Source organism: Suricata suricatta, chromosome X (assembly GCF_006229205.1).
Source record: "Suricata suricatta isolate VVHF042 chromosome X, meerkat_22Aug2017_6uvM2_HiC, whole genome shotgun sequence".
Taxonomy (NCBI): domain Eukaryota; kingdom Metazoa; phylum Chordata; class Mammalia; order Carnivora; family Herpestidae; genus Suricata; species Suricata suricatta.
The window spans coordinates 83,349,526-83,372,938 of NC_043717.1; the positions used below are offsets into that span (position 1 = coordinate 83,349,526).

The following is a 23,413-nucleotide window of genomic DNA, read 5'->3' on the forward strand; positions in this document are numbered from 1 at the left end:
GCGCGCGCGCGCACACACACACACAGAAAGGGGTTGAGAGGGAGGATAAGGAACTTGGGGAGGCTGAGATTGAGGATAAGACCCGGCAAGCAGCTTAGCCCGGGGGGGGGGGGCTTCAGATGGAGAAAGAGAAGAGCCCAGATGCTCTTTCTGGAGAAACTCCAGGACAAAATTCCTGGGGACAGGGAGACTAGCATTACTCTAACCTGAACTAGAAACCTCTTTTCAATTTTCCCCAAAGTCTGTGAGGGGAAAACCTACCTAGAAAGGTTAATACTAAAAGTGGGCGGGAGGGAGGGGCGGGAGCACAAAAGGCTGTGTTTATATGACCAGCATGAACCGGAGAATTGAGGACACTGGGCTCCTCAGCCGTGCCCCCAGAATGTACCCCAAGAACACAGGCAACTCGTGTTAACAAGACATTTTTTGCACCCTAATGACACTGCCTGTCTCCTTCAACTTGAGATGTTTGAAGGCAGCTATATTCTTGAAGCAATTGCTTCGGAGTCCTCCCTTCAAAACATGGGTCCCCCCCTGCCTCCAACCTCCTAGCCTCCACTCTGGCGCCTGACAGGGGCCGCTGGAACAAGAAATCCCTTCCTTCCTTACCATGTCCTTAAAGCCTCCAAGGACAGCAGCAGTGATGATGCCCAGGAACAGGCCGACAATGTTGAGGATGGTGGCAGACCAGAGCAGGTGGTAGAGGTGGATGATGTCCTGACAGCTGCTGACGTCGATGTATTCGTAGTAGCCGCCGGTGATCTCCACCCGGCTGGACAGGGAGAAGCACACACTCGTCAGTCTCCGGGGAGCAGGCCGTCCCCTGGGGCTTTGGCTACCATGCAGCTCAGCAAAAAGAGAGGTGAACAGGTGGGGAGTTACAGTAAGGGATGTCACAGCCATGAACGCACCAGGGGAAGCAAGGCACCATAATAAATCAAAGTGTGACTGCTGCTTATCCAAAAGACAAATTAAAAAAACCCACCACTTACCTACCAGACAAACACTTGTTGCCGTCACTCACACGAATCATAGACAGTGTACACTGACATTTACTACATGCCTCGCACAGCGCTAAGCACTTTACATATGTGAATTTATTAAATCTGTGCTAATATGGTAGCAACTAGTCACTGATTAAATTTAAATGAGTTAAAATGAAGTAAAACAAAAAATTTAGGGGCACCTGGGTGCCTCAATTGGTTAAGCGTCCGACTTCGGCTCAGGGCATGATCTCACGGTTCGTGGGTTCGAGCCCCACATCAGGCTCTGTGCTGACAGCTGGGAGCCTGGAGCCTGCTTCAGATTCTGTATCTCCTGCTCTCTCTGCCCCTCCCCCGCTCAAGCTCCTGTGTGTCTCTCTCTCAAAAATAAACATTAAAAAAATAAAAAAAATTCAGTTCTTCAGGCTCACCAGCCACATTTCAAGTGTGCAATAGCCACACTTCTTATAAAGTTTTTTAATGTTTTTTTTTTTTTGAGAGGGAAGGAGGGGCAAAGAGACATGGAGACAGGGAATCTGAAGTAGGCTCCTCGCTGTAGTGCAAAGCCTGATGCAGAGCTCGATCGCACAAACTGTGAGACCCTGACCTGAGCCGAAATCAAGAGTCCGAGGCTTAACCAACAGAGCCACTCAGGGGCCCCTAGCTACACTTCTAAGAGTCACACTAGTGGCTAGCTATTGCGCTGGACAGAGCAGATTACATTTCTGTCACTGCAGAACATTCTATTAGACATAACAGATATTCTATAAGGTAGGTGCTATCACCATTCCCATTTTCCAGATGAAAAACGAAGCAGAGAGAGGTCAGGAACTTGCCCAAGTCATAAGTGATAAAGCTGGGATCTGAAGTCAAGCTTCAAAGATTTCACTGTTTCCTCTTTCAAGGCAAAACAGCAACAGACACAAAACAATGTCGCAGTAAAGAACTAATGCCAACCTGCTGCACAAAACCAGAATCTGACCTCCTTGGCGAAGCCTTCCCTGACCACTCCGTCCAAAGACACTCCCACTCAGCCCAGTCACTGTCTATCATATTAGTTGCTACGGACTGAATTGTGTCCCCCTCCAAAATTCCTAACTTAAAGCCCGAAACTCCCAAGATGATTATATTTGGACCCAGGGCTTTTAGGAAGTAATCAAGGTTAAATGAAGTCAGAAGGATGGAGCCCTAATCTGATAGGACTGATGGCTTTACAAAGAAGAAAAGAGAGGGGCGCCTGGGTGGCTCAGTCGGTTAAGCGTCCGGCTTCAGGTCATGATTTCACGGTTCGTGGGTTCGAGCCCCGCGTCAGGCTCTGTGCTGACAGCTCAGAGCCTGGAGCCTGCTTCAGATTCTGTGTCTCCCTCTCTCTCTGACCCTTTACTGCTTGCGCTGTCTCTCTCTGTCTCTCAAAAATTAAAAAAACATATTAAAAAAGAGGAAGAGAGAGAGCAAGCTGTCTCCATCTGTAGAGACATGAGGAAAAGCCAGGGAAGGACACGGTGAGATAGTGGCCATCTGCAAGCCAGGAAGAGGGCCCTCACCAGAACCCAGCCACGCTGGCACCCTGATCTCAGATGCCAAGCCTCCAGGACTACGCGAGAAACAATGTCTGTTGTTTAAGCCACGCAGTATTTTATCACGGCAGCCCGAGCTGACACATTACCCTTCTTAAGCTACTCTCTAGCACTCACTCGTTACTGTCTCTCCAACTTGAATGTGAGCTCCGTGACGGCAGGGACTCGATTTTGTTCACTGCTCTGCCTGACACCCAGTCAGTGCTACATAAATCCATGTTGAATCGATTAAGTGAAAGTTCCTGTCTTCTGGGATGCTGCAGACTAGTTTACAACCTGGCCGCTGGAATCGCTAACAAATCTCCAACAATTGTGGTTCTTAAATTTAAAATCACAGTCAAGCGCCCTGGCATCAGGATAGTTATTACCTGTGACTCCCCTGTTGTAAGAACACTGGACGTGAAAAAGGAACAACACGAAAAGTTAGCCTCCAAAGGGAATCAGGGAGGGATTATTCACACAAGAAAAGACTTTTCAACTTTATGGGTGATTTTATTTTGTCTCAGAATCCTTTAAAATCAGTGTTTTTCTGAGGAACTGAAATCAGTGTGTATTCGAGACAGACTGCATCAGAGCTATCAGTGTGTTTGTGTGTACGTGTGCCTGCCTGTGTGTCAGTGTGCTATTTGTGTGTCTATGCGTGCATGTGTCTTTGAGAAATAGACGCTTAAACATACGGGTTCCTAGGCCCAGCCCCAGTCCCACAGAATCCGGCAGAATATCTTAATGGCGAGGCTCAGGAATCCGTGTTAACGCGCTCATTGATGTCTGAAGCCCAGTGTTTTATTTATTGTTTATGTGGTACGTAAACTCTACCCCCGAAGTGGGGCTCCAACTCATGACCGTGAGATCCCCCCGACTGAGCCAGCCAGGCGCCACGAAACCCACGGTTTTAAATAGTAAGGTTCCATATTGAAATTTAAAGGTGCCTTAATTCATCAGAATGTGAACCAGATTTCAGTATTTTCAAGACTATAACTGGAGACCACCCAAGAGCAGGGCGGATACGTAGAAAGCTACTGCCCACTACCAGTGGCCCTCCACATACCTCAGTGACCACAGTAACTCCCAAGTAATTATTACTTTTGGCAGGTAGAATATTTTCTTTTTAATATAAAATAAGAACATGTATATCTATCTACCATCATAGATATAGGTCAAATCTATGACTGAAAAAATAATACAAGTATAATAACAAAAAGTTCTATAGTACTTACTCTTACCTGGTACTATTCTTTGTTTTTAAGTTTATTTATTTATTTTGAGAGAGAAAGAGTGTGTGCATGCAAGTGGGGGAGGGGCAGAGAGAGAGAGAGAGGGAGAGAGAGAGAGAGAGAGAGAGAGAGAGAGAGAGAGAGAGAGAGAGAATCCCAAGGATGCTCCGTGCTGTCAGCACAGAGCCTGACCAGGGCTCGATCCCACCATGAGATGATGACTTGAGCTGAAATCAAGAGTCGGACGCTTAACCACTTAACTGACTGAGCTACCCAGACACCCCCAGCTGGTACTAAGCAGTGTGCAAACATGAACTTACTTAATCCCCACCACCCTATGTGGTGGGGGCTGTGTTCATCCCTGTTACATACAGATGAGAAAATCAAAGCAGAGAAAGAAATTAAGTAGTGGAGGTGAGCTTTGAACCCAGACACTCTTGGCCTTGAGTTTATACTTAACCATGATGTTTTCAAAGGTCCCACTGACATAAAACATTGTTGAATTTGTTTACTCTATCCTTATTAATGATAATCGAACAACTCAGATTTATATTTCATGCTACGTGTTTTCATATTACTTGCACATATCTTTGATTCTTCACTGAACCTAGTAGAAAACCATGAGCCAACATTGGCACCCAGGATATCAGACACTGGATGGAGAAATGATCCATTAAAGAAGGATCGAGGAAGAAGACCTATTTCACTATCCTTTTTAAAAAAAATTCTTGCTTCGGATATAAAGCATTAACACGAAAAAGCACAACTGTGTAAGAGCTGTAAAAAGGCAGGCCTGTGTGTAAGGGTGAGTGTGGGGCCGGAGGGCGTGAGAGTCAGCTTCTGACTCTCCTGAGTGATCTCTGCCCACCTCCCAACACACTGAGGGCGGGCTGGGCGGGGAGTGTGCGTGGACAGGCGGCACTCTGCAGGCCAACTGCCTCTGGGTCCCAGCTCTGTCACTTATCTGCTGTTTGACCTGAGCAACTTTCTTAACCTGTCCAAGCCTGCGGGATTTCATAAGAGAAGGCCCAGACAAAACACGTAGCTTTGTTTTTTATTTTTTTCCCTTCTAAGAGCCAGCCTCTGGCAAAGAACCTTTGAATCTTGTTCTTTTGTTTTTAATTTTTTTAAATGTTTTAATCTCATTTTTGAGAGAGAGACAGAGACAGAGTATGGGCGGGGGAGGGGCATAGAAAGAGAGGGAGACACAGAATCCAAAGCAGGCTCCAGGCTCTGAGCTGTCAGCACAGAGCCCTATGTGGGGCTCGAACTCACAAACTGTGAGATCATGACCTGAGCCAAAGTTCAACAGTTAATCAACTGAGCCACACAGGCGCCCCTGAATCTTGTTCTTAAAAGCACTGACACCTTCTGTGTCTCCCTCTCTCTCCGCCTCTCCCCCGCTCTCTCTCTCCTCTTTCTCTCAAAACTGAACTATTTTAAAATTTAAAAAATAAAAGCATTGACACTTTCAAGGCACACAGCACACCATGGTGACAGGTTAGCAGTTTGTTTAAAAATACTCAATTATTTTAGATACTATATTTGATTTGGTTCCAGTTTGAGCACGCTTGGCAGCTACTGAAAATTTTTTTTTTTTACTTAACCATGAAGCAAAAGAACATTAATACTCAGATCTGGTTAGGGGTTCAACAAATTAATACGGTTTTTTCTGTTAGAGAGTCATGATTCCACTCATGCCCATGCCTGCAAGGCCCGCCTACCAGACCCTAGCACTGCCTCATTAAGGTTCCTCAAATATTCTTAAAAGTAAGTCATTCACCAGGGTACCTGGGTGGCTCAGTCAGTTAAGCGTCCGACTTCAGCTCAGGTCATGATCTCACAGTTCTTGGGTTCAAGCCCCGCATTGGGCTCTGTGTTGACAGCTCAGAGCCTGGAGCCTGCTTCAGATTCTGTGTCTCCCTCTCTCTCTGCCTCTCCCCTGCGAAGCCTCCAGCTGGCCATGCTGGGTATGTCTCCGGAGCTTGTGCTCAGATTGTCTCCCTGCACGGAAGGTCCTGCTGTCTGCTCTCTGCCTGTCCTAACTCTTCCCGCTGCTCAAAGCTTCTACAACCATCTCTCTAGTGTCTTCTTCAAGGACCCCAGTGCCCATTCGTCAGCTTTTCCCAGACTCCCAAGGTCTCAGGCAGTCTGTTCTCTTGGACTGGCACTTTGCACATGTCAACAATTCGGTGAGTCATTTAATCCAATGTTTTTTGGGAGCCTCCTCAGTGCTGAATCCTGTGCTGGGTGCCACAGCTACGACTGAGGTATATGTAACGCCTCTGTCTACATTGTAAGCTCTTGAAGGCGAGCTCTTTCACTTCTTTTGTGTCTCCCTCACTGCCTAGCACAGTGGTGGAAACACTGAAAGTCATCAATAAATACCTGGTGAATGAGTAACTGAGTTCAAAGACTGATTGTGGCATCAATCATGAGATCAGTTACCCAATATGGGCTTTCACCCTCTCACTCTCAACTTGCTGGGTGTGCCTGGAGAAACAGATAACCTCTCTGTGTTTCGGTCCCCATTTAACAAAGGAGGAGGCAACAGACCTTGGCGAAAGGGCCTTCTGCTCTTCCGTAGGGGGCCTGGAACCATCTGCCAACTCTTGGGGGACAGGCAATGGCAACGGGCAAGCTCGTGCACCTCTCTCTCTCACTGCATGTATTCTGTGTACGGCTCTAAGCTGCCCTCCCCGCAGCCCCTCTGGCAAACCGAGTTCCTGAGGGGTAAGATTATGCTTTCCCCCTACCTATTCTCGAACAGTCCCTGGCACACAGTAGGGGCTCAACACAACTTTGTTGAAGGGGGGAGTGAATGAAAGTAAGCTGTCTTCTTCCCTCTTATTACTGGCCGAGCACTTCACCGAACCACCCCCATTTCCTTCCACTGCCTTTAGGTTACACGCTGAGAACCGGTGATATTGACTTGATCTCACCAAAGCTGAGTGAGGAGTTCTGAAATGCAGCCGCTGAAGAGCTGTGTCCTAGAGAAAAGCCACCTTCCTGCACCAGGCTAAACGGAGTCATCTATGTTTGGTATTAAAACCTCACTGCCTTGACGTCAAAGAAGGTCTGTGGGTTTGAGGGGACAGTAGAAACTCTGTTTCCATAGCACTGTACAAATGACTGCCTGATGTTTTTGTTCCCACATTTTTTTTTCTTGGCCTCCTTTCCAGGAAATGGACTGGAGGAGCTGGCAATTGATTAAAAATAGGTTTCGTGTGAGGAAAACAAATACGGGCTCTGCAAAATTAAAGTCCTCAAATATCCTCAAACGCTTGCTGCTAGCTATATTTAGGCCTGGAGTTCAGGTCTCTTTGGCGCTGGCTGGAAAAAGCCTCGGGTCAAGGAAAACCTTTTCCCTCTGTTGTATGATCATTACCTCTTAAGTCTCATGGCCCTGGTTTATGACCCTAGTGGGACTGTTTCCTGATGGAAAGTTCAGTAAAGTCTTTTCCTAGTGGCTTTGTCCTTGGAAACTCAGCACCACCGACGGGGCCTTGACTGATGCCCGGGGCTGGTGTCTGGGCACCAGGTAGGTGAAAACCATGTCCAGGCTTAAAGACAATGCCCCCGTGACCCCTCTCAGTTGCCTAGTTCAATATTTTATCTTCCTGGTGAAAAGGGCATTCTTCTTTTTGGTACTTTCCAACAAATGTCACTCCTGTTTCATTAGGTCTTTACTCATGCCTGGTCCTGTGCCGGGGCCCGGGGGATATAGCTCAGATGAAGTCATGTCCCTGCTTCTAGAGAGCCTTGAAGACAATACTGGCATACCTTGCTTTAAGGAAGTAAGAAAGTCAGGGGAGCCTGGGTGAATCAGTCCGTTCAGCATCCAACTTTGGCTCAGGTCGCGATCTACTCAGTTTGTGAGCTCGAGCCCCATGTCTGGCCCACTGCCGTCAGCCCAGAACCCACTTCGGATTCTCTTCTCCACCCCACCCCCACCCTTCCCTGCTCAAACTCTCTCTCTTAAAAATAAAATAAACATTTTCTTTAAAAAGTAAAAAAGTCAGTTATTATGAAGTTCAGATTGGCAGGAAAAAAAATTCACCTAAGGACCCAACTAAATGGAATTTAAAGGAGAATTTAGTTTATTCAAACCTTTTTCCAGAAGCACACCTAACTGCAGAGAGAAAGGCACATCTGCAAAGAATCACTTTGCAGCCCTGCCAGGGGGGTCCGCTCCTCTCCATCCTGGGCCCCCCCCCCCGGAGGCCAGGAAGTGGGAAAAGAGGGAGAGTGGGCCAGCGAGAGGAGAGGGAAAAGCAGGAGGGAGGAAGGAAAAGGAAAGGGAAGGACAGCAGCAGGCAGGGGGGCATCAGGGGAGGCCAAAGGAAAGATAGCAAAATAACGCCAATTCCCCTAGGACCTATTTTACATTCCTTTGATCATTTTTGAAAGGATGAGCTCAGGAAGTATAATTATAGCCATCACCGCTGCTGAGGAGGGAAGTCCTTTACAAGTGTTAGTTATTATTAAAACATGAATAATTGAACCTCCCAGATAATCCCTAAACCTCATTCGAGTCTTTAAGTTTCCCTTCCTCTGCCGCCAAACCTTTGAATAAAATGAGGCCGGTGCAAGGGAAGAAGAGAGAGGACAGGTGCCAGTCTCCCCACCTCTCTGTCCTGCCTCCAGTTGGTCAGGCTTTAATCCTCAGAGCAGAGACACGGGTACCCCGGCACCAAGAGTAGGGGGTGGGGGTCGGGAGAGGGCTGCATCCATCTGCCACATCCTCCCTTCTTCTGTCTCCAGGCCCTCGGCACCCTTGCTATGCCATTCAGTGGCTTACAGGGTCAAGTCCAAATTGCTTCCAGGGTCAAGTCCAAAGTCACTCCTGCAGCCAGTGAGCTCTCCATGATGGCATCTCACTATAGCTGGGCCCTTACCTTCTAACCCTTGTAGAACTCTCCCCACCTCACAACTGCTGGGAATACCCTCCCCACCTCTACCCCCTTTTGCTTTGTCTCCCAACTCCCTCTTTACCCTTTAAATTTCAGCTCCCATGTCACCTCCTCCTTGACACTGTCCCCCAGCAACTCTGACCTTCAGTGGGTCACCAGGGTCTCCAGTATATGCACTGGTCCCCACTGTACCTATCACACTCTGTTGTATGTAATCAGTTGTTCTCATGTGTGTCTTCCCTACGTGTCTGCGACTCCTTGGTGGTAGACTCTGCGTTCCTACCACGTAAATATGGTTTTCAATTTTTTTTAATGTTTATTTATTTTTGAGAGGGGGAGGGGCAGAGAGGGAGACACAGAATCCGTAGCAGGCTCCAGGCTCTGAGCTGTCAGCACAGAGCCCGATGCGGGGTTCAGACTCACGAACTATGAGATCATGACCTGAGCTGATGTTGGATGCTTAACCGAGTTGGCCACCAAGGCGCTCCTAAATACATTTGGAGAAAAAGAATAAGTGATGTTTTTGCAATTAGAGGGCAGAGAGCCGAGTGACTGAAACAAGACTACACTGAGCCTGCTCCTGCCTCAGGGCCCTTGCGCTTGCTGTTCCTGTTGCTTGAAAACACTCTTTTCCCAAGTATCTACTTGGGCTGCTCTCTTGCTTTGTTCCAGTCTCTGCACAAATGTCACCTCCTCAAAGAGACCTTCCCTGGCCCCCCTGTCTCACACAGCACACACACTCCTCACCTTGTCACTACCTATCTACCTCTCTGCTTCATTTATTTTCTTTCTGAGCTCTGATCAACACCTGGAATATTCTATATTCATGTGCTAGTGACTGTCTTCCCTAATAAAATACAAGCTTCATAAGGGCAAGGACTTTTATTTTGTTGGCTGCTGAATCAGCAGTGTCTCAAATAGGCCCAGGCCCAGAGAAAGTGCTCAGTAACTATTTGTTGAATGTTGTTGAACTTGGACTTAGACTGAACTGGGTTTGAACTCTACCTCTACCGTTTTCAAGTGCTGGGTGACCTTGGGCCAGGTGTCTGCCTCCTCTGAGCCTCACTTTCACATCTGTAAAATGGAGTGAATAACCCTACACACATCACAGGTAAGAACAAAATGAGATCAAGTATTCCAAAGCACTTAGCGCGATGCCTCGCACGGAGAAGGCAGGTAATGCTTATTAGCTGAAATCTATTGACCAACCAACACCTTCCATTTCTCTGATCCTTACCGTGTGCCCTTGCGCTTCCCCCACCCCCCACCCCAGTCTTTCTAGTGCCCACTGTGGTCAAACCAGCATGCCTGGGCCCCGGCGCTCTGTACTTACTTGCCACAGTTGTAGAGATCACAACAGAAGCAGGTGTTGCCCCGGATGCGAGGCGTGCAGAATCCACGGCTGAGGTGAGGGCAATTCACCTGGGGGCACACAACAGTGAGGAGATGGGCTGGTGCTGGGTGGGAGGCAGGACCCTCTGGGACTGGAAATATGAGTTAGTGACTGATGGAGACGGTAAAGATGGCTGTGAAATGAACACACTAGCGGGAGAGGGATGGGGCCGGACACGGGGCAGGCCACCTGGGCCAGACTTGAGCCCCTGTGTAGCCGGGGACCATCCAGCCTCAGCCACCGCCCTCAGTGCCCCATCCCCGAAGGGCCGTGATGCAGAGAAGGAAGGACAGATGGAAGGGCAGACAAAAGAACAAATGACGGCAGGACATGAAGGTAGGTGGGGAAGGGGAACTGGGGACAAGGGGAGGGGGATTCGATGGGGAGGAAGACAGAAAGGCCGTCACATGCACTCTGAAGTACAATAGTACCTCTCTAGCTGCCTGGGTAAGGTTCCTCATAACCCTCGCGGAAGGAGAATTTTTGGTTGAGGAACTTATGACCTTATATAGGAAAAATAGGGTTAGGGGGACCAGGGTTACAAGTGAACCTATGGAAATCATTAATCTTTTTACAGTCACCAAGTTAACACAAGAAAGCGATCGCCACAAAATCAGAACAGCAATGACATTTCACCCATCTCAAGTTCACGAAACACATAAAAGATCAATTTCCATTTGCTGTCTTCTGTTTGGAAGAAACCTTCCAGGCTCTCGTCCCCTTACAGATGCAAGGAAGTGCTTTGTGAATGTGTTTCACTGTGTTATAGAGACTATTCATAGTACACGGGCACTTTTTCTATATCGGGTCCTCCATCCAAATTCTCACTACCTTTGTGAGACGCTGTTGGCACGTGCAGGTTTCTACTCTTCCCTTTGAACCCATGGATAGTTAGAAAAACGGAAAATCTGAGATTGGGGGGGTAATTAGGGGGAGAAGTAAAAGGCAGAGCTGTAATAGAAATGTCTGCCCTGATGCATGGGGAGGAGGGCCATTGCTCTGCCTGACTCCAAGGGCACCATTTGCATTGTATTTTATGTCAAATGGTAGTTTCGTATCGAAGGGATCTCTGGGCTGGGGGGCAATGACTGTGCCCACACACAAGCAGGCAGTGGGTTGGGTTAATTTCTGAAAATGGTCTGGAGCCATGCTTCACCTCGATGCCTGCTGCTTTTAGTTCTGTGCGAGGTGGCGTGGACCACGAGGAGAGCCGTGTGGGGCAAGCCAGACAAGCCATCGTGCCTTAGCAGACTGGCCTCTTGGGGTGTCCTGAGAGGGGCCTTCTCAGAGCCTTAGAGTGGAGCAGGCTTCTCAAAAACCCTCATTTGGCTTCCTGACTCCCCCTGTGTGTGAGACCCAGACGCTGCCTCCCTGATCCAGGCGCTTTGGTAGGGTTCTCGCTCTTCTTCCAGCTGGGCACTGCATCCAGGCAACCAGAACACCATCCTCAGAGCTGGGGGAGGGGCCTGCCCTGTGGCCTCTATACTCATCCGTCCCTCTTGAGATCAAAGCCACACGCGGAGAGGCTGCCTGCTGAGGTCAGAGGGGCAGCCTGCGGCCACAGAGCAAAGTAAATCTGATCAGGTCTCATGAGGCTCCACCCTATGACCCTGGCCTCATTAGCACTGTGCTCTGACCCACTGAGCAAATCAACTACAGGCACCTGACAGCAAGCTGTAGGCCTGTGAAAAGGAGTAAAAGGAAAGGGGTTGCAGGCAGAACAGAAGACTTTCCCAAAAAGTAAGGCATGCAGCCTCATTCTGGCTCACCTCCTCAGCTTCCTTCTGGGACGTCTTGGGGACGTAGTGGCACCGGTTGGCATAGAGCGGTTTCAGATCCTGGAAAGGGAAGCACCAAACCGAAGGAGTGTTGGTTTTGGAAAATAAAGCAGCAAGTGCTCTGATGGGTAATAAAATTTTTGAAAACACACACACACACACACACACACACACACACACACGAACCGGCCATGGTTGTGTTAATTTCGGAAAGCTGCCCATCTATGGAGTTTGAGAATCTGAGGATTAGATTAAGATGTTCTAATGACTGCTTTCTGTCGGGCCACTTGGTTCATGAGAAATTCAGAAATTGACTAAGAAATGGGTTTCTTGAAATTTCCTCTCTGGCTTTCTTGTATTTCTAGTCTTCGTCTTCCAAAGCGTCCCCAGGGAACCAGATTCAAAACGCTTGCAACACCGTATTCCCAAAAGGAGGGAGCCCATTTCCAACAATGAGATCTCATTATCACCTGAGGACAAGACTCCAGGTGGCTGACATGTGCTCCCTGCTGTCATTGCCACAACTTTTTCAGAAAGAAGAGCTCAGGAAGCAAGCCCCAGGGGGTTGAGCAGCTACTGAGACTGCTGTTGATATTTAAAAAATTTTTTTAAGTTTATTGATTTATTTTGAGAGAGATAGAGAGAACATGACTAGGGGAGGGGCAGAGAGAGACGGAGAGAGAGAATCCCAAGCAAGGCTCAGCACTGTCAACACAGAGCCCGATGCAGGGATCTAACTCACGAAACCATGAGATCATGACCTGAGCTGAAATCAAGAGTCGGACACTTAACCGACTGGGCCCCTCGGGTCCCCCAAGACCTCTGTAGAGTTTAACTCAACTGTACTACGAGCCATTTTCACTCAACTACACAGATTAGATAAAGACAGTGAACTCCAAATATACTGCAAAAGCCCAGAAAACTAACATGGGGCTCAAGGACAGCTGGCTTGCCCTCCTGGCTTGGCCAGCTTCCCCCGGAGGGAACTCTCAGGCCCGGGGGTTGGTGTAGAATAGACAGACACAATCCAGAGCAGCCTGGAAACTTGCAGGCAGGGGATGCCGTTGACTTCTGGGATGATACTCAACATCTCCTGAGTGGTGGTGGAGCTCTGGCCAAAAGCAGGTTAGGACAGGACAAGAAGTTCATGCAAACTGACCCGGAGGGGGGGGTGGCCAAAGCACCTTCCCTCCTGCTCCCACTTTCTTTGTCATTTTCCATAACCCCAGGGGCTGCTTTCCCCATGGATGGTTTAACACCTCCTGGTCCTGACACCCCAGTGCCTCCTGCCTCCCAGCCCCATCTGGGACCTAAGACTTTCCATCATCTGCTTCTGTAAGAACCTTCTGTTTGTTCACTGTTCTGGAAGTACATTGCCCTGTTGGCGGAGGCTGGAGTCGGGGGGGAAAGGAATGAGGGTTCTCATGTTCACACACAGCGGGGTTTATTTTCCGTGTTTGCGGAATAGCAGAGGCCATGACTATCTTGTGGAGAGGGAGGCTTGATACGCTGGAAACAGCCCTCCCAACCTCCTGGTTCTGCAAAAGTTGTCAGCCGCCAACTGCCCCAAATGAAGACAGATGTGTGTGATGGTTGTCCCTTTACTGCCTCTAGCTGCTGTTCTGCACTGAGACCCCGGAGAAGGAATAAGCCCTGGCAACTGGGAGGTAGGAAGAATTCATTCTGCGAGAGCTAAGCAACCTTTTTAATCTGAAGGGCTACTGCCTCTCGAGTGAAGCGATGGAAGTGAACTTGCTTTGCATGGAATGCCTACTCACACCCATTACTTCCTGTCACACTCAGGCTGAGCCTGGGGAAGTAGGTTACTATTACATCCTTTTGGAAGAGGAGGAAACTGTGGTAACAAGGAGACAAAGTGATCTTGCCAGCTGGTTAATGGCCATGTTGTGGGGCGGGGGGCGGGAGGAAGGAAAGAAATAGGAGACAAGAGAGAGAAGGAAGAAGACACATTGAGAGGGGTGTGTAAGCAGGTAGGTCTTGAGAGGAAGCTCACACACCTCCAAGCCAAAGGACAGGGCAAGATAGTGCAGAGAGACTTCAACAACAGGAAGGGCTGGCTTTAGGGGCGCCTGGCTGGCTCAGTTAGAGAAGCACCCAACTCTTGATCTCGGGGTTGTGAGCTCGAGCCCAACATTGGGTGGTAGAGATGACTTAAAAATAAAATCTTTTTAAAAAATGTTTTAAATGTTTATTTATTATTGAGACACAGAGAAACAGAGCATGGGTAGGGGAGGGACAGAGGGAGAGGGAGACACAGAATCCGAAGCAGGCTCCAGGCTCTGAGCTGTCAGCACAGAGCCTGACGCAGGGCTCGAACCCACAAACAGTGAGATCTTGACCTGAGCTGAAGTCGGACACTTATCCAACTGAGCCACCCAGGCGCCCCCAAAATAAAATCTTTTTAAAAACACATTGTTTATAAAAAGAAAAGGCTGGCTTTAGCCCCCCCAAGCACCCACCCACACGCAGTGTTAGGGGCCAAAAACGGCCTTTCATTAAACTGGCCAGCAGATATTGCCATACATTAAGCCTCCTTCCTCAAAACTCTCTGGGTGTCAGTGAAGATGGGCAGATGTCTTAGAACAGGTGCGGGTGCGGTGTAAGCAGAAAGGTTTTCTAAAAGAGTCATCCAGCCTTAACCCAAATCCATGAATCAAATGCTTTCCTGCACGCCACTGACTATAGGGAAGTATGGAGGGCCTGGAGTCAGAGACAAGTAGGTGGCCATTAGAGGAGACTTCCAGTAAGTATAACTTAGATTTTTCCACATTGTCTTTGACAGAGGCCAGTGAACAAAAACATTTAGGGGCATCAAGGAAATGCAAATCAAAACCGCACTGAGATACCACTTTATTCCCACTAGGATGGCTGGGAGATACTAGAATTAAAAAGCCAGATAATAAGAGTTTGAAGGATGCAGACAAATTGGAACGCTTCAACATACACTTCTGGTGGGAATGTAAAATGGTGCAGCTCTTTTGGGAAACTGTCCAATAGGTCCTCAAAAGGGTAAACACAGTTACCATATAGCAGGGCAATGCCACTCCTAGGTATATACCCAAGGGAAACGAAAACATATGGCCACACGGTACGTGACTGTTTAGGGCAGCATTATTAATAAAAGCCACAAGCTGGAAACAACCCAAATGCCCATCAGCTGCTGAATGGACAAACAACATGTGGTATATCCATACGGTGGAATATTATTAGGCCATTAAAAGATATGAAGCACTGATACATGCTACAACATGGGTGAACCTTGAAGATGGCATACTAAATGAAAGAAGTCAGGTTGCAAAAGGCTGTGGCATTCTATGATCCCATTAATATGAAAGGTTAATTAGTATGGGGAAATCTATAAAGAAGAAAACAAGCAGACTAGTGGTTGCCTAGGGCTGAAGGGACCAGGGGTATAGGGAGGTGAGAGCTAAGAGCATGAGTGTTCTTTTAGGGGGATGATGAAAATCTTCTAAAATTGATATGTTGGTGGTTTGCATGTAACAGTGAGGATACTAAAAATGAGTGGATTGTACACTTTAAGTGGGTGACTTCTATGGGATGTGAACTACACCTCAATAAAGCTATTAAAAAAAACACATTAGGAGCGGGAGGAGGAGGGAAAAAGAGGAAGCCATTTTAGTTCATGATGCCATCAAAATCTACTGCAGGCTTCTTGGCCACTAGGCCTCTGTTACTATGGAGACTGCCGCAGAGTGAATACTGCTTGTCAAATGGGGATAATGATGCCTGCCCTACATATCCCACAGGATTGCTGTGGGTCTCCAATGAGATAATGGATGTGAAGGCACACTGAAAAGCTAAATGCGCTCCACAAAAACAAGGCATTCTTGCTATCAAGATGGCTCCTGTTGAATGCCAAATAGCACGCATGCCATGATTGGCTGCAGCCATGCTACACAGCAACACGACTTGGCACTTACTCAGAGGGTCATATGCAAAAATGATAAGGATTGCTAAGTTAGGGTGGCAGGCTTGCGGATGTTACAAGTTACTCATGTATCATTGGAGTCTTTAAGAAGAAAAAAATAAAGATGATGTCTGCTCTCATCTGAAATCAGAAGGGATGGGTCTGATACAGGGGCTGACATTTAAATTCTTGGCCCTGAAAGAAAAGTGGGCAAAGAGCCTCTCTCTCTCTCTCTCACCCCTTACTCTGCCCTCTGCCCAGAAATCCTCTCCTGAGGCACCAATTCGGAGACTGCTTGTGGGAAAGCACCAGGTGGAATTGAAATAACAATGTCACAGATCATCCTTCCCCAGATCTGACCACAAGGCTCCCGCAGGACGACCTGCACTATTAGCCAGTGACTGAAATGGAATAAAATATCATCGATCCACAGAAGATTCTGGTAAAGCAATTTTGCTCTAATTCAGTTGTTTTAGAAAGCAAAACAGTTCCAACTAGTTCACGAGATGTTTTCATTCTCCATGCTGATTCAGTAGGAATGAATGGGGTACTTGTGTTTGTTTTGGAGGCCCAGTAAGCTGCTGTGGCTCACTTCTGATTTGTGTTTGTGGTCCACATCATGGCTATGTTATGACCTCCTTGGGACCTAGGCACTTTTGCTTTTGTGGGCCCGTCTCCCCACTAAAATATACTGAAAATTGTATTTTCTTTATATTTTAAAAACATTATTTTGAGAGACAGAGAGCATGCAAGCTGGTGGGGGAAGGGCAGAGAAAGAGGGAGAGAGAGAATCCCAAGCAGGCTCTGCACTGTTGGCGTGGAGCCTGACACAGGGCTCGAACTCACGAACTGCGAGATCATGATCCGAGCTAAAATCAAGAGTCAGATGCTTACCTGACCAAGCCACCCAGGTGCTCCTTCTTTATTTTAATTATATCTAATGACTGCATTGTTATAAAGACACATATTATATGGGAAGGCTTCTTCTTGACCTAAAAGCTTATCATGTTTCTACAGACTTGAAAATAAATGGAAATATTTTACTGAAACTCTGACAGTCCTGTGGGTCACAGATTCTGTGCCTATTGTGCCTAATGGAGAAGTCAGCCCTAGCAGAATAGTCTGGAACAGTATGGGATGGAAAGTACTGAAGGAGGACCAAGAACTCCTGTAGAGAGCCACACAAGGAATGCCCCAAACCCCAGACTTCCTCAGACAAGAGCACAGGTTTGGGCTTCAGGAACAAAATGGCCTTTCTCAAGGTGTAGCTTCTCCAGAGGAGGAAGAATTTGGCACCCAGACTCCAGGACTGGGCTCTGAGTGGAAGCTTCTAGCTCTGGGGCCTTCTCTGGAACCAAATCACATCACTAAACGCCAACCACAGTTGTAGGGACAGCAAAGTTCAGGTGCCTGAGAAAAGGTGACTCTGTCCTCATGGTCTGTTCTTGTGGCTGCTGACAGCTCCAAGGCTCTCAAGTCATCAGCCTCCCCGCTCCTCCCTGCATCCTCACTGCCACTGTCACCTCCAAGCCGTTCCCCTGGCCCCAAAGCCCTTCCCTCTGCCTTTCCAAATCTCAGTCACGCATCAAAGGCTTCACTCCCACCACCACCAGGAAGCCTGCCCTGGCTGCCAGAGTGCAGGACAAACTGCTCTGGCACTTATAGTTTATACCCCCAGCTCTGCCCCTGTCCTCTAGATGACTGTGTGCCCCATGCTGTCCTCGACTGTCAGCAACTAAGCCAGGGATCTTGTTTCCCCCCCGCTTCTGTACCCCTCACAGCACTCGGCACACATCCCGCACACACTCAATGAAGCCTTTTGCTGCGTCACACATTGACTTGCACCCAGGACTGAAAGTACTCACGATGTGTCTGGCAGCAAAGACCCCGTCGACGATGGCACAACAGAAGGCCGCGATCACCCCAAAGCTGATAAAGACAATGGAGGCCACCAGCTGCAAGGGTGAGGGGGGCACAAAACAAAAGTGTCTGTCAGCCTTCCACTCTTGCTGCTCCTGGAGACTAGATGGTCCCCAAGAGAATGCCAGCCAACCTAGAACTCTGGCCGGCCACCCCACGAGGGTGCTTTCTTCAATGATATAGGATGAGTGGGAGCTGGGGGAGGCAGGGAAGGGGCCCTGGAAGCACTTTTCCCATGTTCAGGGCAAGCTAAGAAACTCATTTAGTGAGTCTGTGAGCACCAAATAAAGAGAGAGACATCCAGCCTACCGTCCGAGGAAGGATGTGCGTGGCACTTCCATGGTCAGATTCAGAAAGGTGTTGGACCTTTGACATCATGTGGTCCAACCCCTATTTTATTTACTGGGGGATTTGAGGCTCAAAGAAGGGAAGTGGTGTGCCCAGGGTCACCATCTGGTCTACAGAAAAGCCTGGTGCCCACCAACTCCTAGTCCAGTGTTCTTCTCAGCCCCTCACAGTGGGCACTGATGAGGACAGGGATGATCTGGAGGCCCTACACAACACTACGTGGCCGTCTGCATCGTTGAAGAAAGAACAAGATTTAAATACCAAAGACATCTGACAGGGGTTGAAGTCTCTGGTACTGATCAACTCTGTGTGATATATACAAAAATTTTTATTTTTAATTTTTATTATTATTTTTACTTTAATGTTTATTTTTGAGAGAGGGAGAGACAGAATGAGAGTGGGGAGACACAGAATCCAAAGTGGGCTCCAGGCTCTGAGCTGTCAGCACAGAGCCTGAAGTGGGGCTTGAACTCACAAACCTGGAGATCATGACCTGGGCCAAAGTTGGACGCTTAACAAACTGAGCCACCCAGGGTTTGCTTGAATCAGACAGCTCTATACTCATCATGTATGATGAGTATATACATATATGTATATGAGTATACATGTATATAAGTGTATATATGTATGTGCTATGTTATCTGTCTTCCACTACAAGGGTGATAGTACAACCCAATGTGGTGGGGGGAGGTGCTTACAGGGTGTTCGTGTTGACCCTCAGAACTAGATGGAATCAAGTGTTTTGCTTCCTTGAGGTGTTTGGGGGTAAAGAGGGGGAAATAGCATGGCATTCAACTGCTTTCCTGGGCAAAATCAAATCAAAGTCAAGGCCACCTTAAGGTTCTCCCTCCCCAACAGGCCAGAAAGAAATACTCGTCTCCTTCAGTTGTTCAGAAGCCTCTCCCCATAAATCTCACTTCCCAGCACTACAGAGAATTGGTAAATAATGCATGAACAGTGTCATGAGATTGGCATTATTAGCTATGCTATGATCAGCTCTACAATTAAAACTCCCCCGTTATTTTGAATAATGTAAGCCCCAAGCACAAACACAACTGGCAGGGGAGGCGGGTAGTCCAGGTGAAATGGAAGAAGAGAACTATGAGCTCTCCCTGGAGGGCGATTCATCTGAGAACATATGGTTAGAGTTCTCCGTCCCTGGAGCTATGACGTTATCTGATTAAACTTGCTGTTAAATAGACCCCATTATCAAAGTCTAGATGCCACAGAGGCTTGTACTAGGGGAGCCTAATCAGTCCACCATCTGACCACTCACCAGGCATCTTGATTTACAAGCCAATCAAATTGCAATATGCTTGCAATTCAGTCCATACCAGGAAACTCAACAGCTTGAGCCCTTGTGGCCCCCATTAAGACAAAGAACTTTCTAGTTTTACCCCGTTACATGGTCCTTCTTCCGTTGAACCTTACAACACACTTAGCTTTGAACTATGGGTTGTGGGAATACTTTAGGTTGTCTTCATAATTTTGTCTTCTGTGTGCCCCAAGTGTGATTTGTCCTCTTGATCTAAGTCTCCTAGACTGTAATACCCTAAAAGGCAGGCACCCTCTGCAAAAACCTCCCCCAAAGGTTATGCATCGCGAGAGCGAGGAGGAAAGCAAAGGGCAAAATCCAGAATATTCTATCCCTTTGACTTAAGGAGACCAACCAGGGCACTGAGGGAGCGTTGGGCAAGGGTCACTTTAGAACGAGTTCCCTGGAGGCTGAGGAGAAAAGGCAAAGGAGCAGTTACTTTTGTGCCCAATCTGGGCAACCTAAAGAAGTGTGTTACTTAAGTCATAAATATATTGAGCTTTTTCAGACAGAGTGTGATTCTATAGCAACAAAAACTTACCATCTGCCGTTTGTTCTCGACAAGGTTTGATCCGATGATTCCAAGGAATGATCCAAAGCCGAGCTGTAAAGCAACATGGCAAACATAGCATATGGGAAGGTGGCCAGCCTGGCCACATGATCATCGCAGCTCCTGGATATGGTTCAGGACAATGGGAAAGAACTGGGACATAAATGCTAAAGCCACATGCAGTTGTTACACAGATAACAAGGAGTTCAATAAAAGCATTTCTCCTGCTATTTGTAAAAGTTTTCCTCATAGAAATAAATCATACCGAAAAGCTATGAGTAAAGGTCAACCAGAGCTTTTCAGAGCCAGCCTATCTCAATGTCAATATCCATTACCTAGCGCGTGACTGGTGAGTCAGTAAGAGACATACAAGGGTGAAAAGTATGCCTTATATTCTGATCTCAATCTCCTTTTTTTTTTGAAAATAGACCTTCTACTCTGATGCATGGATTACAAGATGAAGATTTGAAATAGCAATTTTTGATGCATCTCTCATGCTAATCAAACCCAGGAAGTACTTTAGAAATCAGCAAGCGCCTTAACCTAGACTTAAAAAAAAAAAAACAACCTGTTTTTTGAAAGCTTGTATTTGTGGCTGGCCCACTGCAATTTATGTTAGCACTTATTCACCTCTTCTTCCATCTCTGCTTCATTTATGGACAGAAAACATTCATTATAGGGTGAACAGAAATGGCAGCATAAAACCCCGAGAAACAATTTCCCTGTCTAAGTGGATAGGATGATAGCTCAGTATAGTGGGTCCCACTTTCCTCTCATTTCTGCCATTAGTGGACTGAGATGGCCAGTCTCAGCTGCACACGATCACTAACTGAAGGCTGTCGATGGGGATAAAAACGGAAGAAGTAAAGAGTGGTGAGCATGGACCAATAAATCTTAACACAAGCTCAACGATGTAGTTGTGCATCTCTTATCCTCACTAATGGTCCCGATTTCCATCTGCAGCCTTACCTTGACTAACAGGGGCATCTATTTCGGTCTGAGGCCCCCACGCCTTACACCTGAGCTGGGAAATCTAATGGACCCAAGGGCTGGGCAGGAATGTGGTGGGGCAGCCTGGGGGGCTGGGTAGCTGTCTCGGAAACCCAAGGATGAAAGGGAAGGAAGGGAAGGAATGAATACAAATTTCCAAGGACTCGTTCCGCAGGGCCACGTAGCCAGCAGCCCCTCTTGGGAAATAGAAGTCGAAGTGCATTAAGAGTATATCCTTCGCTATCCATGACTCTACTGAACACATCCTCACTCAGTAGGTAAACTGTGCCCATCTCCCACCTGATTGATTGATTGATTGATTTATGTATTTATTTATTTACTTATGAAGGAGAGAGTGGGGGCGAGGCAGAGAGAAAACCTCAAGCAGGCTCCTCACGGTGATCACAGAGCCCGATGTGGGTCTGGATCTCACGAACCGCCGTGAGATCATGACCTCAGCTGAAATCAAGAGTTGGACGCTTAACCGACTGAGCCACCCAGGCACCCCAACACCCGCTCTTAGTTTAAATGTAATTGAAATGTATTGTTTCATACAGTACACTGATTAAAACCTGGTTCTCACACTAGCCTGGCTTCCTGCCCCAGCTCTTCCTCCCTTGTCTGTGTGATCTTGAACAAACTGACTGGCTTCTCTAAACCTCAGTCTCCCTATCTGGAAAATGGGGGCTGGAGCAGTGGCTACCTTACAGGGTTTTTGCAAGCATAAACCAGGATGATACACTCAAAGAACTTAGCACACAATAAGTGCTCAGGAAATATTACTGTTCTAGTGATTATTACCATTAAATTTTTTTAATGTCTATTTACTTTTGAGAGAGAGAGAGAAGGAGGGAGAGCATGAGCCGGGGTGGGGAGAGAAAGAGAGATGTTGACATAGAATCTGAAGCAGGCTCCAAGCTCTGCATTGTCCGTACAGAGCCCGGTGCGGGGTTCAAACTCAAACAAGCTGTGAGATCATGACCAGACTGGAAGTTGGATGCTTAACTGACTGAGCCACCCAGGTGATTATCATTTTTGAAGACATTTAATTTTTGAGTAGCTCTAACCCAATTTTAGGTGGAAAATCGTATCATTGCTGTATCTCATAACAGAGTTTCATGTTTTCTCTTACCCACATCTCCGACATATTCCACAGTTTTTACTGTTTAGGAAGAATTCCACGAATAGTTTGTGTTTGTGGCTACTCTGGACCACTTGTGGAGATAGCGAGAAAGTCAGAGGCAGTTTCTTACATGGAAAATAAGTCCTTTGACAGAGCAGCTTATCAGTTTCCACAGATATTCACTTAATAGTCTCCTGCTCCTGGACCCCAGCAGCAGTCTTGACCTTCAGACAGGAAGCAAAAAACCTCATTATTCCTGGCACTCTCAAATAACCTTGATGGTCATGGCCAGAAGAGGTGGGCTGAAGCCTCATGGAATTGACTTAAAAGACAAGGCACTTGGGACTGAAGTCCCAGGTTAGCCAGTTACTTCATCCAGTTCCCTCCCCTTTTTTCCATTCCATTCCATTCTAATCCACTCTGATTCGTTCAGTTTTCTAATATTCACTAAGCACCTGTGCCAGATATACCAGATGTGGTCCTTGCCCTCCAGGAGCTCCTAGTCCAGTGAAGGAGAGACAGACTATGGGTTAAGGACCGCAGGCAATGTATAAACCTAGTGCTATAGGAAAAGAGAATAGTTCATTTTGTATTATATCCTTGGCTCTGCTATTCATAAACTGTGTGACCTTGGGTTAGTCCCTTAACCACTCTGTGCTTCAGTTTCCTCACTTGTAAAATGCCAACCATAATGGTAACTACCACGCATGGCTGCGGTGAGGATTAAATGAGATAAAGTATGTAGTGTGACTTCTACTGGGTATTTACCCAAAGAAAACAAAAACACTAATTCAAAAAGGTATATACACCCCTCCATTTACTGCGGCATTATTTACAATAGCCAAGATATGGAGGCAATCTAGGTGTCCACTGCTAGACGAACAGATAAGGGAAGATGTGGTATGTATACGCAGTGGACTATGAGGCAGCCGTAAAAGGGTGAGATCCTGTCATTTGTGACAACACGGATACACCTAGAGGGTATTATGCTAAGTAACGTAAGTCAGACAGGGAAAGACAGATACCATATCATTTCATCATATGCAAAATCTGAAACACAGAACAAATGAGTACACAAAAAGCAGGAGCAGACCTATACATACAGAAAACAAACTGATGGTTCCCAGAGGGAAGGGGGTGGGGGTGGTGGTGGAGGATGGGCAAAATAAATGAAGGGGAGTGAGAGACACAGGCTTCCAGTTACGGAATGACTACATCACGGGAATAAAATGCGCAGCATAGGCAATACAGTCAATGGTATTATAATAGCACTGCACTGTGACAGATGGTAGCTAGACTCGTGGTGAGCACAGCATAATGGTTGAATCACTGTGCCGCACACCTGAAACTAACACAGCAT

At 47.2% G+C, this 23,413-nt stretch overlaps 1 protein-coding gene across 2 annotated transcripts in view; it reads right to left on the reverse strand.

The window, feature by feature from the left end:
• The window catches only part of TMEM255A (transmembrane protein 255A), a 54,741-nt gene that overhangs the window by 18,166 nt on the left and 13,162 nt on the right, over window positions 1–23,413 (reverse strand). Inside the window, exons 3-8 of one of the 2 annotated variants that reach the window (XM_029929924.1) lie at window positions 19,932–19,994; window positions 17,673–17,762; window positions 11,850–11,918; window positions 10,512–10,583; window positions 10,021–10,109; window positions 610–772 (exon numbers count right to left, since the gene is read on the reverse strand). In XM_029929924.1, the coding sequence (XP_029785784.1) occupies window positions 610–772; window positions 10,021–10,109; window positions 10,512–10,583; window positions 11,850–11,918; window positions 17,673–17,762; window positions 19,932–19,994 (546 nt within the window). The remainder of the gene's footprint in view (window positions 1–609; window positions 773–10,020; window positions 10,110–10,511; window positions 10,584–11,849; window positions 11,919–17,672; window positions 17,763–19,931; window positions 19,995–23,413) is intronic. The other variant, XM_029929925.1, reaches the window with a different exon arrangement.